At 37.0% G+C, this 12,063-nt stretch overlaps 2 protein-coding genes across 2 annotated transcripts in view; one reads left to right on the top strand and one right to left on the bottom strand.

The window, feature by feature from the left end:
• Nucleotides 1–12,063, top strand: part of PPM1E (protein phosphatase, Mg2+/Mn2+ dependent 1E) — a gene marked incomplete at both ends in the record, with an annotated part of 186,597 nt that overhangs the window by 157,101 nt on the left and 17,433 nt on the right. Inside the window, one exon of the mRNA XM_082678834.1 lies at nt 7,666–7,784. Coding sequence (XP_082534960.1) covers nt 7,666–7,784 — 119 coding nt within the window. The remainder of the gene's footprint in view (nt 1–7,665; nt 7,785–12,063) is intronic.
• TRIM37 (tripartite motif containing 37) overlaps nt 8,481–12,063 on the bottom strand; it is a gene marked incomplete at its 3' end in the record, with an annotated part of 154,439 nt that continues 150,856 nt past the window's right edge. The window contains exons 25-26 of the mRNA XM_082678832.1: nt 9,254–9,347; nt 8,481–8,576 (exon numbers count right to left, since the gene is read on the bottom strand). Coding sequence (XP_082534958.1) covers nt 8,481–8,576; nt 9,254–9,347 — 190 coding nt within the window. The remainder of the gene's footprint in view (nt 8,577–9,253; nt 9,348–12,063) is intronic.

Raw genomic sequence — 12,063 nt, 5'->3', positions numbered from 1 at the left:
GCTGACGCCCACATTGCCAGTGTCAGGAAGGATGTACTTTTAAACCTCTAATTTCTCTAATAATGTCTTTAGTGATTTGTGTAGGTTTGGCATTGTGAGGAAAATGCTTCCTGGCTTGGTTTATAACAAGAATTCAGTTTGCAGTCTTAAAATGTGTATTGTCTTAATATGCATGTGGAAGATACTAACAAGTTAGAAAAAAGATCTGACTAAAATACTGTCCTGTCCATCTAACAAAACTTACCCACCCATGATATATGAAAATAAATGAAAATTAAATGTTTTATGCTAGAATAATCTATTTATCTATTGGTTCCTGTTTTATACCAAGATGGCAATATATAGTGCTGAAAGAGAGCCAGCTTTCATATTCAATTCCAATCTGACTCCTTTCCTTTTCTCTAATGGAAAAATTGGATTGGACTCATGTCAACCTGTAGAGTGGAGGAAGAATAAGCTTTTGTAAATAAATATTTTTAAAGAGGTAAGAAATAGCACTCTTTTTAAAAATTTATTTATTTATTTATTTTCGGTACGCGGGCCTCTCACTGTTGTGGCCTCTTCCGTTGCGGAGCACAGGCTCCGGACGCGCAGGCTCAGCGGCCATGGCTCACGGGCCCAGCCGCTCCGCGGCATGTGGGATCTTCCCGGACCGGGGCACGAACCTGTATCCCCTGCATCGGCAGGCGGACTCTCAACCACTGCGCCACCAGGGAACCCCAAAATAGTACTCTTTTGCTTGAAATATAAAGCTTCATAACCAGTTGGTAACTATATTATTTTATAGATGTTATGGCATGTTTCTTTTAATATATAAAATCTAAGGGATTCTTTCCTAACTGGTAGATTCACTGCAAGGATTGATTATATTTATCAAAATAAATATACATTCAGCTTTTAAGTAGACACTAGTACATAAAGCAGAATATCCCTATATTGCTTACAAAAGGAATATATAGAATTTATTTCCATTCTGCTGGTGTATATAAAAACATTTGTTTGGATCTGAAGTGTGTTAATTTTTACCTTTACATTGCCTTTGTCCCATCTTACAAACTCAAAACCTTATTGGAATAGAATCATAGAATTAGAATTTTAAACCTGGAAGAGACTTTAGAGTTATTTTATTTCAATTTCTTAATTTTTCTATTGAGGAACTAAAATCCAGAGAATTTAAGAGTCTTTGTTCAGGTTACCCAGCTAGAATTAGAACCCAGCTTTCTAACTCCTTATATTTATGCTATAATCTGTCTCCAACAAGTTAGTTGAATAGCAATTAAATAAGTTGGCAGAAACTTTAGGTCTCGCTTGTGTTTATGTCCAGGCTTCAAAGTGATCCCTAATTATTCTTTATCACTTAAAAAAATTCTTGCAAGCACATTAGGTGAAAGTAATGCTAGGGATTCTCCTATGACTTGGTCCTGTTATGAAATCTAAAGAAATCAATGCTCATCTAGAGCAAAAAACATGAACATACTCAGTACTGAAGTTTTCCTTCCTTGTGCTCCACTAATTATGATAATGATTTGAGTAGTTCCATAATGATTGTCTTAGTCTATTTGGGCAGCTTTAACAAATTACCATAGACTGGAAGGCTTATAAACAACAGAAGTTTATTTCTTACATTTCTGGAGGCTGGGAAGTCCAAGATCAAAGCCTGGGCAGATTTGGTATCTAGTGAGAGCATGCTTTCTGGCTTATAGATAATTGTCTTATCCTTGTGTCCTTACCTGGTGGAAGGGGCAAGGGAGCTCTCATGGGTCTCTTTTTCATAAGGGCACTAATCTCATTCATGAGGGCTCCACCCTCATCACCTAATTACCTCCCGAAGGTTCCACCTCCAAATTACATTACACTGGGGATTAAAATTTTAACATATGAATCTGGGTGGTGGGGGGGACAAACTTTCAGTCTGTAACAATGATTTAACATCCACCTCATCCTTAAATACTGCTCCCAGATATACTCTATGGCTTTTTAAAGGACTAATTTGGGAAAATACTGATTAAAATAAAATAGTATAAACACTGATAAGTACTGAACTGTTCAAGGTCACTAGGATACAACTGTATTTTTATAATTCAAAATCTTCCACCAGGCATGTTTTGGGTTGTGGTTATTTCTGAAATAGAATTGAGGAGTCGAGACTGACCTACTCAGATAAATAGTCTGAGGATAAAGATGACACTAGCCAATTTGAGCAGCAGGGAAGAAGAGTCAGAACATTTATGAATCTGAGTTTTATTTTGTGTGTCTGAAGAACTATTGTTAGCTTAAAGCAAGACCCTGTGCTTTGTTTATAGAGTTCAGTGTATGAAGTTTAATAGAGCTGGATTTCTGCTTCACCATACATAACATTGAAAAAGTCAGTATCCACAGAAATCCAAATATGCATTCATGTATTCATTGACAAATAGCTTTAATGAAGTGGAATTTTTTTTCTTTTTTGTGCTTGTGGGACCCTAATTCCCTGACCAGGGATTGAACCCAGGCCCTCACCTGGGCCCTCGGAAATGAGAGCAAGGACTCCCAACCATGGGACCATCAGGGAATTCCTGTGAAGTGGAATTTTTTTATGTATGTCACTGAACTTAAAAATTAAAACTAACCAGGGAATTCACTGGTGGCGCAGTAGTTAAGAACCACCTGCCAATGCAGGGGACATGGGTTCAATCCCACATGCCACGGAGCAACTAAGCCCATGCGCCACAACTACTGAGCCTGTGCGCCTAGAGCCCATGCTCCACAACAAGAGAAGCCACCGCAATGAGAAGCCCATGCACTTCAATGAAGAGTAGCCCCTGCTCACTGCAACTAGAGAAAGCCCGCGTGCAGGAATGAAGACCCAACACAGCCAAAAATTAATTAATTTAAAATAAATAAATAAAATTTAAAACTAACCAGACCCCTAATGATATCTCAACATTGTTCAAAAGGTGTTTATGCATATAGTTCGTATATGACTTAGACATAAACTAAAGATTTTATTTTTATCTATGACTATATAAAGTCTGTACTTGTATTCCCAAAACAAACAAGAAAGTAACAAATTGGTATGTATGAAAACGTATTTCCGTTTATTTGCAGGATGTGAACTGCTTGAAGATAGGAATGGTAATAAGCACTTATAAATATCTGTTAATATAAGTAAATAGCAAAAGAGTGTTCTTGGACTATATTTGAAGGGCCTTAACAAGATTAATTTGATTTTAAAAGAGCCAGTCCCCCAAAATGACACATACTGCAAAAGTTAAAAAATTTCTAATCATACTCTTCTTCAGCAATGTTCTCAACATAGTAACATTTGTAATCCCAGTTCCCCAGATTGCCTTGATTACTGGCCCTCCTCTGATATTTTCTATGTAATACATTTGCCAAACTTTAAAACTCTAAAACCTGCTGTATAGGGATCTTTCAAGTATTGTATGAGAAACGATGAAAGCAAGCAGTTTGCTATGTTATTATCATGTTAGTTTCTCTTGGTAGTTCTCTTAGAAATGACAAGCTTTAATGATAAGCTTTCATTTGAGTTGATCAAATATTCTCTGATGTGACTATGTTTTAAAATATATTTGCAATTCTGATTTTTCAGAAATAATCACTTTCAATCAGAGTCAAAACCATAGGAACTTATTCATGCTAAATGTTGTAGCTTTTTGACATGTAGGAATAGCTGATGTGGGTGAGGTGTCTAGCTTGATGTTTTATCTCTAGCTATTCATCAGCTAATCCTCCTCCCTACTTCACTGAAAATATTTTCATTCTGTCTGACAAAAAGTAAAAAATTACATTAACTGCGACTAAAAATGTATTGCAGATGACACATTAATGAGACTAATGGTTCTTGCCTTATTCTCTGAAGTTTTCACATTCTTACCTTTGGTGAACGAGATCCAGATAGTTTAATAATTATACAAAAGATATCCTTTATGGGGGCAACTCTTGGGAACAAGGTTGCAATAAAGGTTTTCAGGTTTTTTTAAACATTAATTTTAAAACAGCAAAGGGACCAAGTAAATGTTATAACTATATACTAAAAGTCCACTTGGGCAAAATATCTGGATGTGTCCAGTTAATCAAAATAAAGCGTGATGAAAGGTAAAGACAGGCAATGCTGACAAAGAGTTTAGGTCTATGAAGGAAGATTTTGACTCATCAAGAAAAATTCGGTTAACTTAGCATGAAAGGAGAAATGGCGATATTGTTTATAAAGCATTTGGATTTCAAAGGATGCCATCAATTTATTTCATAATTGTTAAAGGATAGTAACTTTCAAAAATTTTTTCATCATAATCAGGATTCAGTATATACTTAATATATATCTGGAATACTTACCTTTACCTCATGCACCTTATTCTATTTCCTTTTTTTAAAAAAAATGCTCACAGTTCATAAATTGATTTACCCACTAAATGGATCATAATCTACAATTTGAAGAATACTGATGAATGATAAACAGAATTTTCTAAGTTTTTTATTTTCCCTTGGGGACTTAGAACATAAACATTTTATCTCTTTCTAAACCACTCACTTTCTTGGTCCCACCTAAACCCTGTTATCACAAAAATTGCACCAGCTCCAAAATCATACACACAGGTATCCTGTTCTCAGACTACAACACTCCATCCTTTTAGGTTATATGCCCAAGTGCTACCACTACCACTAAAATTCTTTTTTGTTTGTTTTTAATATTTCTATAGTGTTATTTATTTTATTTTTTGCCTGCGTTGGGTCTTTGTTGCTGCGTGCGGGCTTTCTCTGGTTGCGGCGAGTGGGGCCTGCTCTTCGTTGCGGTGCGCAGGCTTCTCATTGCGGTGGCTTCTCTTGTTGTGGAGCACGGGCCCTAGAGCGCGCGGGCTTCAGTAGTTGGGGCTCACAGTCTCTAGAGCGCAGGCTCAGTAGTTGTGGCGCATGGGCTTAGCTGCTCCGCGGCATGTGGGATCTTCCCCTACCAGGGCTTGAACTTGTGTCCCCAGCATTGGCAGGCAGCTTCCCAACCACTGCGTCACAGGTTTTTAATTTTGATGTAGTTCAGTTTAACTCTTTTTTACTTTTGCTGCTTGTATTTTTGGTGTCATATTTAGGAAAGCCATTGCCTAATCCAAGGTCTTAAGGTTTTACTGCTGTGTTTTCTTTTAAGATTTTTATAGTTTTAGCTCTTATAATTAGGTCCATGATCCATTTTGAGTAAATTTTTGTATATGGTGTAAGGAAAGACACTAACTTGATTATTTTGTGTGTGGATGTCCAGTTGTCCCAGCACCATTTGTAGAAAGTACTGTTTTTTTCCCCATTGAATTGTCTTTGTGCCCAGTCAGTGATGATTTATTTACATGTTATTAAATTCAGTATCTGATTTTTCCCTTATCTTGTTTGACTTCTCAGTAGTATTGACACAGTTGACCATTCTGTTCTTCAAATATTCTACTCTCTTGGTTCACCTTTTACTTATCTTGCTGTCTTTCCAGTATTTATAGGTTCCTTATCTTCCACCAAGCTTCTCAGTGTTGGGTTTTCAGTTATTATGGCTGTGTAACAAATTAGCACAGAACTTAGTGGCATAAAACAATCATTTATGATGCTCATAGTTTCTTTGGGCCAGGAATTAAGACTGGGCAAAGCAGGGTCAGCTTATCTCTGTTCCAGGATGTCTGGGGCCTCAGGCTGGGACTGGTATCATCTGAAGGCCTTTGCCATTACATGTCAGGCAGTTGATAACAGCCATTGACTGGGAGCCTCAGCTGACACCCACATGAACCTGTCCATGTCCCAGAGGGAGGGGAATGGCAGAGGAAGGGGAGGAAAAGGAGAAAGGGGAGGAAGAGAGAGGAAGAGAGAAGAGAAAGCCAAGGGGAAGTCTTGTAGTCTTTTATGACCAAATCCCAGAAGTCACAGCATCACTCTTGCCACTTTTTTTTTTTTTCGTCAAAGTCTCATTCACATTCAAAGAAGGGAAAACAGATTCTGCCTCTTCACTTGGAACGGTAAAGTTCTTAAAGAGCATGTAGGACCAGAAATATTGCTGTGACCTTTTTTAGAGAAACAATCTGCCACCGTCTGTTCTGCCCGCACAATTCACATCCTTCCCACATGCAAAAAAATCACTCACCCTCCCCACAAAGTCTCCCAAAGTTTCATCCCTTAATGGCATCAGGCTCAGGCTTGAGGTTCAGGATCTCAGCGAGGTCAGGTCCAGGTGAGATTCCTTGGGTATAATTTCTTGATGACAGCTCCTTGAATATAGTTCCATTTGATTTGAAAACTTGGGGACTAAAGAGGCATATTATCTACCCCCTTCCCCACTACTACCCAACATACAATGCGTATGTTGGGAAGGTACTTACTATTCCAAAAGGGGGAAAACAGGAGGCACATAGAAGTCACTGGTCCATAGTAGTTCTCTTTTTATGTTTTCTCTATGTGATCTATTCTATTTCCATAGTTTAAAAAAAAAATTTTTTTTTTTTTTGGCCACGGTTCGCGGCTTGTGGGATCTTAGTTCCCCCGCCAGGGATGGAACCCATGCCCCCTGCAGTGGAATTGCGGAGTCCTAACCACTGGACTGCCAGGGAATTCCCCTCTATTTCCATAGTTTTAAATCCCATCCATACATTCATGACTTCCAAATTTCCTGACATCTCTGAGCTCCACACTAAAATATATAATTAGCCATCTGACACCTTCACAAGGATATCTCACAGATTTTTCCAACTTAACATGGCTAAAATGAATTCTTATTTTCTACTTTACCCTTTTCCTCCACAAATCTGTCTTTTCCTGGTTTCTTCATCTAGGTGAATGATGCCACCATTCACCGAGTTGCTCAGACCAAAACCTTAGGACTCAGCCTCATTCCTTTCTGTCTCTCACCTCTACATACAGTAATCAGCAGGTTCTATATTTTCTTTCTCCAAAATCACTTTTTTAAAAAAATCTCACCTGGATTACAACAGTCTCCTTATTGGTCACCCTCCTTCATTCTTGCTGCCGTCCAATTTTCTTTGACACAGCAGTCAAAGTAGTATTTTAATTAATATGCCTGGTTATGACACTGTCTAGCTCACAATCTTCAGTTACTTCCCCCTGCATTTTGAGTAAAAGATCCATGTAACTGGCCTGTTCCTGTTCCTCTGACCTTATTCCTCACTACTTTCCCCCTTACCCACTATACTTTATCTTCTTTGGGCTTCTTCCGGTTCCTCAAACATACCAAGCTTTCAGAAAGGGCCTGTACACATGCTGTTTTCTCTGTCTGGAATATTCTCCCCCAGCTTCCCACTTCCACATAACTGCGTCTTTCTCATCCTTTGAGGTATGGCATTCCTGACTATTCTAAGTAGGTACTTCCCTTTCATACTTTCAATCCTATTTGTTTCCTTTATAAAACGTATCGCAATTTTAAGTTATATCCTATCTGTTTACTTATCATCTGTCTCCCTAAGCCTCCCCAGGTCAGGGGCCATATCTGTATTATTCACCAGTGTATACCCAGTGCCTAGGTGACTGCCTACCATATTATATGCCCTCAACAAATATGTAGTGAATATTGTTTAAAGGTATAATTTTGTTTTGAGATAATGTTAATAATTAATAAGTAATTAGTAATAATTTAAAATGTGATGGTTCCTAATTCTTACTGAAATAGCCTTTTTTTTTCTCTTTTAGTAACTGCCCTTCCTTTTTGGCTGCTGCTTTAGCCAGAGCCACATCAGATGAAGTCCTTCAGAGTGATCTTTCTGCACATTATATTCCAAAGGAAACCGATGGCACAGAGGGGACTGTGGGTAAGTACTTTTCTGCATTATTTGTTTTAAAATATTAAAATCTTCTCCTGTGTAGTGATTCACAGAAAATGTCTACAAAATACTATATCTAATTATGTTTACCCACTGGTTGATTTTAATAGTAGTAGCAAGAGAAAAAAAAGCAAAAAAATTTTTTTCAAACTAATCAATAAAAGTAGGGAAAAGAGGGAAAAATACAGGCATATTTTGAAACCACATGAAGGTAACTGGAGTGAGAGATTATCGTAACAGTATGTTATCATAAATAATACCTAGATAAATGGAGAGGTGACAGTTATGTAATGTGATTTAATTGCCTGGATCATTGTACATCTTTTTTCCAGGTAAATTATGAGGCTTTAATTATTAACGAAGGCATGTTTATTAATGTGTTAGCCTTATACATATTTGACAGACTAAAAAAATACCAATTGTTGTAAAAATTAGGGAATGGCTACTCAAAATTGTTGGGAATTTTAATATTTCACTGTTTGTTCTATTTTAAGCATTTGCCTTTAAACATGGTGCAGAAGGAACAAAGCGTATATTAATGAATCAGGACAGCTGGATTCCAGAGAATGTGAGGCAGATATAAAAATAAACATTCTTATTCTTCCTTTATCTCTCTAGATAATTTTTGACAGAAAACTGGCAAAGAAGGAATTCCTCTGCTTGTTTTTACTGAGAGTAATTGATTCACTTGGAACCAAATTGTTCCAGAGTCAAGTTGGATGGAATTCCTGCTGCAAAGCATTGGTCTTTCCTCTTGTACTGATGCATGAAGTAAAAGCCCTATAATGAAAAGATGAGGGAGATTAAATTCTGCTTCACTGCAGCCAGGGTGATGGCTGACTCAGCTCCAGCTCAGTACAGTGACATTAACGACTGATGAGTAATTTACAGCTGTGAGGGGGTGGACTGCTACTTTGGACAATTTTCTCTTTTTCGCACCCTTTTTAATTTAATTTTATTTTTCCATTTCAAGCAGCAATTATTTATATACTGATGTTCTTACACCACTTCCTGCAGGAGAATACTTAACGTAGCAAGATGGAAGTGTTGCCCTACGTGCCTACTTTGGAAGAATTTTCTGAACCCCCATAAGATAGCGAAAGTGTAATTAAGGATTATTGTTTTGGTGGATATCATTGGTCATTCAGATTTCATATTTTCCCAAGAGACTACCCAGTAATGTCTCCGTGCCACTGCTGTGATTCAGAATGATCTATTATAGTTCCAGACTGTTTGCACGTCCTTCCTCTCTTTAACCCAAATCACTCAGTGTGAACTGCACTGAGGAGAATCTCTACAGGGCGTATTGTGTTTAGCCATACATCAGAGTGGGAAATGAGCATACTGAATAAGGCCTGCTGTCATTGTCTTAAAGGCACTGAAGTCCCCACTGAAATGCCCTTTGACTTTTCTCTTAGGTGTTTCCAAAAACAGACTTAAAGAAGAAAAATCCTTACCTTAAAGTTCTTTTTAATGTTTATGTCATCCCTAACAATGTTTGTTAAACAACCTTGCATTTCTGTTGGCAGACATAACTCCTGTCCAGAAAACCTAAAATCAATTTAAAATATACCAATGTAAAAATTAAAAACAAGAAGGTGAAAATGATCACTAATACAGAGGATATTAAAAGAAATTATGAAAACTTTGTGAAAATAAATTTGAAAACCTGGGTATCTTCTAGAAATATACAAGTTAACAAAACTTCACCTAAGAAGAAAGAAATTGAGAAGATTGTCAAAAAGGACAAAAGGCATAGGTGATTCTACAGGTGAACATTTTCAAACAAGACAGATAATTCCATTGCTTTTTAAAATGAATTATCCAATTGCATAGGGAAAGAAGGAAAATTTGCACAGCATAACACTGATACCAAAACTTGCCTAAGACAAAACTAAAATAAGGAATGAGAGATAAGTCTTAGTAATCAATGTAAAAAATCTTAAGTGAAATATTTGTATATTGAGTACAACAATTCATTTAATGAGTATTTTATTGAGGGCTTACTATAGCTTAGCACTGTCCTGGGGAAACAGCAGTGAAAAAAACAAAAATATTGGGACATTTATTACATAATTTGTATATTAATAGGTCAAAAGAAAAAAACAGAATAATCTCTAAGGATGCCCAAAGAAGCATTTGATAAACTTCAATATTCATTCCTAATTTTTAAAATACACTTAATAGAGTAGAACTAGATGGATACATCTTGGACACTGTAGGACCAGATTTGGCTCAAACCAAAAACCTAGCAGGTATGCTTAAAGTATATACTAAAGAATTTTTTAGCTGCAAGTGACCGCTGGCTTCAGCAAAACAATTTACTGGCTCCCCTTCAGGTAAGGGCTACACAGCTAGATTCAAGGCTTCACATGATGTCATAAAGACCTGGCATTTCTCCAACCATCAGCTGTACTCTTTTTCATCTTGATTTTATTTTCAGGTTCTGTGGGATGGCAAAATGGCTGCTAGGAGCACCAGATGTTCATCTGCCCAGGTTCAAAACAAGCAGGAAAATAAGAGCGACTTTACTCAGTTGCTCCTACATAAGTCACAGGATTCACTGTAATCAGCCCAGCTTAGGTTATTTCCCTTTCCTGAACGAATAACTGTGGCCAGAGGAATGTGGTTCCTAATTGGCTAGACCTGAATAACGTTTTACCCCTAGATGCACATGGACTGAGAGTAGAGAAGGAAATGTTCCTGGTAGAAAGAGGAATGTTTGCTAGGTGGCAAATAACACATGAAAACAAAGTTCTGACTCAGAGTAGCAAATAAATAAAATAACTAGGAATAAATTCAGTAAGAAATAAGAAGGACCTATGTTAAAACTCTATTGAGCAACAAACAAAGGATTTAAATTTATGAAACAGTATAACTTATTCCCGAATAAGACTTAATATGAAAAAGAAGTCAATTTTTTCCCAAATAACTCTGTAAATTCAATATGATCCCAAACACAATGGCAACACAGTTCCCCCTCAAACTTTGACAAAATAATTAGTTCATCTGGAAGAATAAACATGTCAAACTACCCAAGTGACGTCTTTTAAAGTTCAGAATGATAGGAAAATTAGTTCTCCTCATATTAAAGCACGTTATAAAGTTATAGTAATTTTTAAAGAATGGCGTCATTGTAGAAACAGTTGGAGAGATCAGTGAAGAAGAATTAACAACCAAGAAGCATACAAATATTTTAATATTTTAGTGGTTATTAAAGTTTGCTTATTCATTTATTTAGTCAACATCTTGTGAGCTCCTGCTATCTGCTAGGTACTTACTATGACTGATCCAGGACAATTAAGACACAGTCTCTATCTGCTATCTAATTTGGGAAAAGTAGAGCATGGGTGTGAGTCAGATAGACTCACAGATAGACTCACATAGACTCACAGGCAGTACTCACTGAGAATGGTATTGCCTGTTTGTGATATGTTCCAGAGACATAGAATGTAGCATATAGTCAATAAATGTTATACATTTTTTAAAACTGTGGTAAGAGCTATAATAGATGGTGTGATCAAAGACAGATCTAGTGGTCTACTGAATATCAGAGAAAGCTGGTATTGCTTCCCTTGATCAATTTAATCTGTCTACACCAGGGCTGTCCAGTAGACAGCACAATGATGGAAGTGTTCTCTACCTGCATTGTCCAATGTGGTAGCCAGTGGCCATATATAGTTACTGAGTACTTGAAATATAGCTAATGTGACCAAAAAACTGAATTTTAAATTTTATGTAATTTTAGTTAATTTAAAGTTAAATAGCCACATGTAGCTAGTAAACTACCTGAATGGACAGTAGAGGTATATATACTAAGAGTCATATAAACAGTAATAATCAAACCAAAGTATGATATAATGTTTTATATTATTATCTGGGAATCTGGGAACTATCCTGGTAGTTAATATCAGTTATTTGTTTCACCCCACCCCATGCTCCCTCAAAGTTTCTGAATTCACTTATTGTTTTGCAGTCTTCTGTTGTGATTGAGTCAAATGCACACCCAAATGTAGGGTCTGGATTTGGGGGGATATGCTGTTGCAGAGACCAGATGGGTTGGAGAGATACAAATAGGTAATTGCTGGCTGAAAGAGACAGTCTCTGGTAACTGGTGCTTTAAACAAACAAACAGAAAGATTGGAGTTGCTAAATGTTGGGTTGTCTACTGGCCTCAGTTTTTCCCTCTTATACACACCTCCTCAGGTTGTGCTTGCTCTTTGAACTTCTTTTCTCTTTCAAATGTACCCCTGACTTTCGGTTATAT

The sequence above is a fragment of the Grampus griseus genome (genome assembly GCF_964374135.1).
Source record: "Grampus griseus genome assembly, chromosome: 20".
Taxonomy (NCBI): Eukaryota; Metazoa; Chordata; class Mammalia; order Artiodactyla; family Delphinidae; genus Grampus; species Grampus griseus.
Note: the sequence above shows the minus strand (reverse complement) of the source record. Positions and strands in the feature narration are given on the sequence as shown.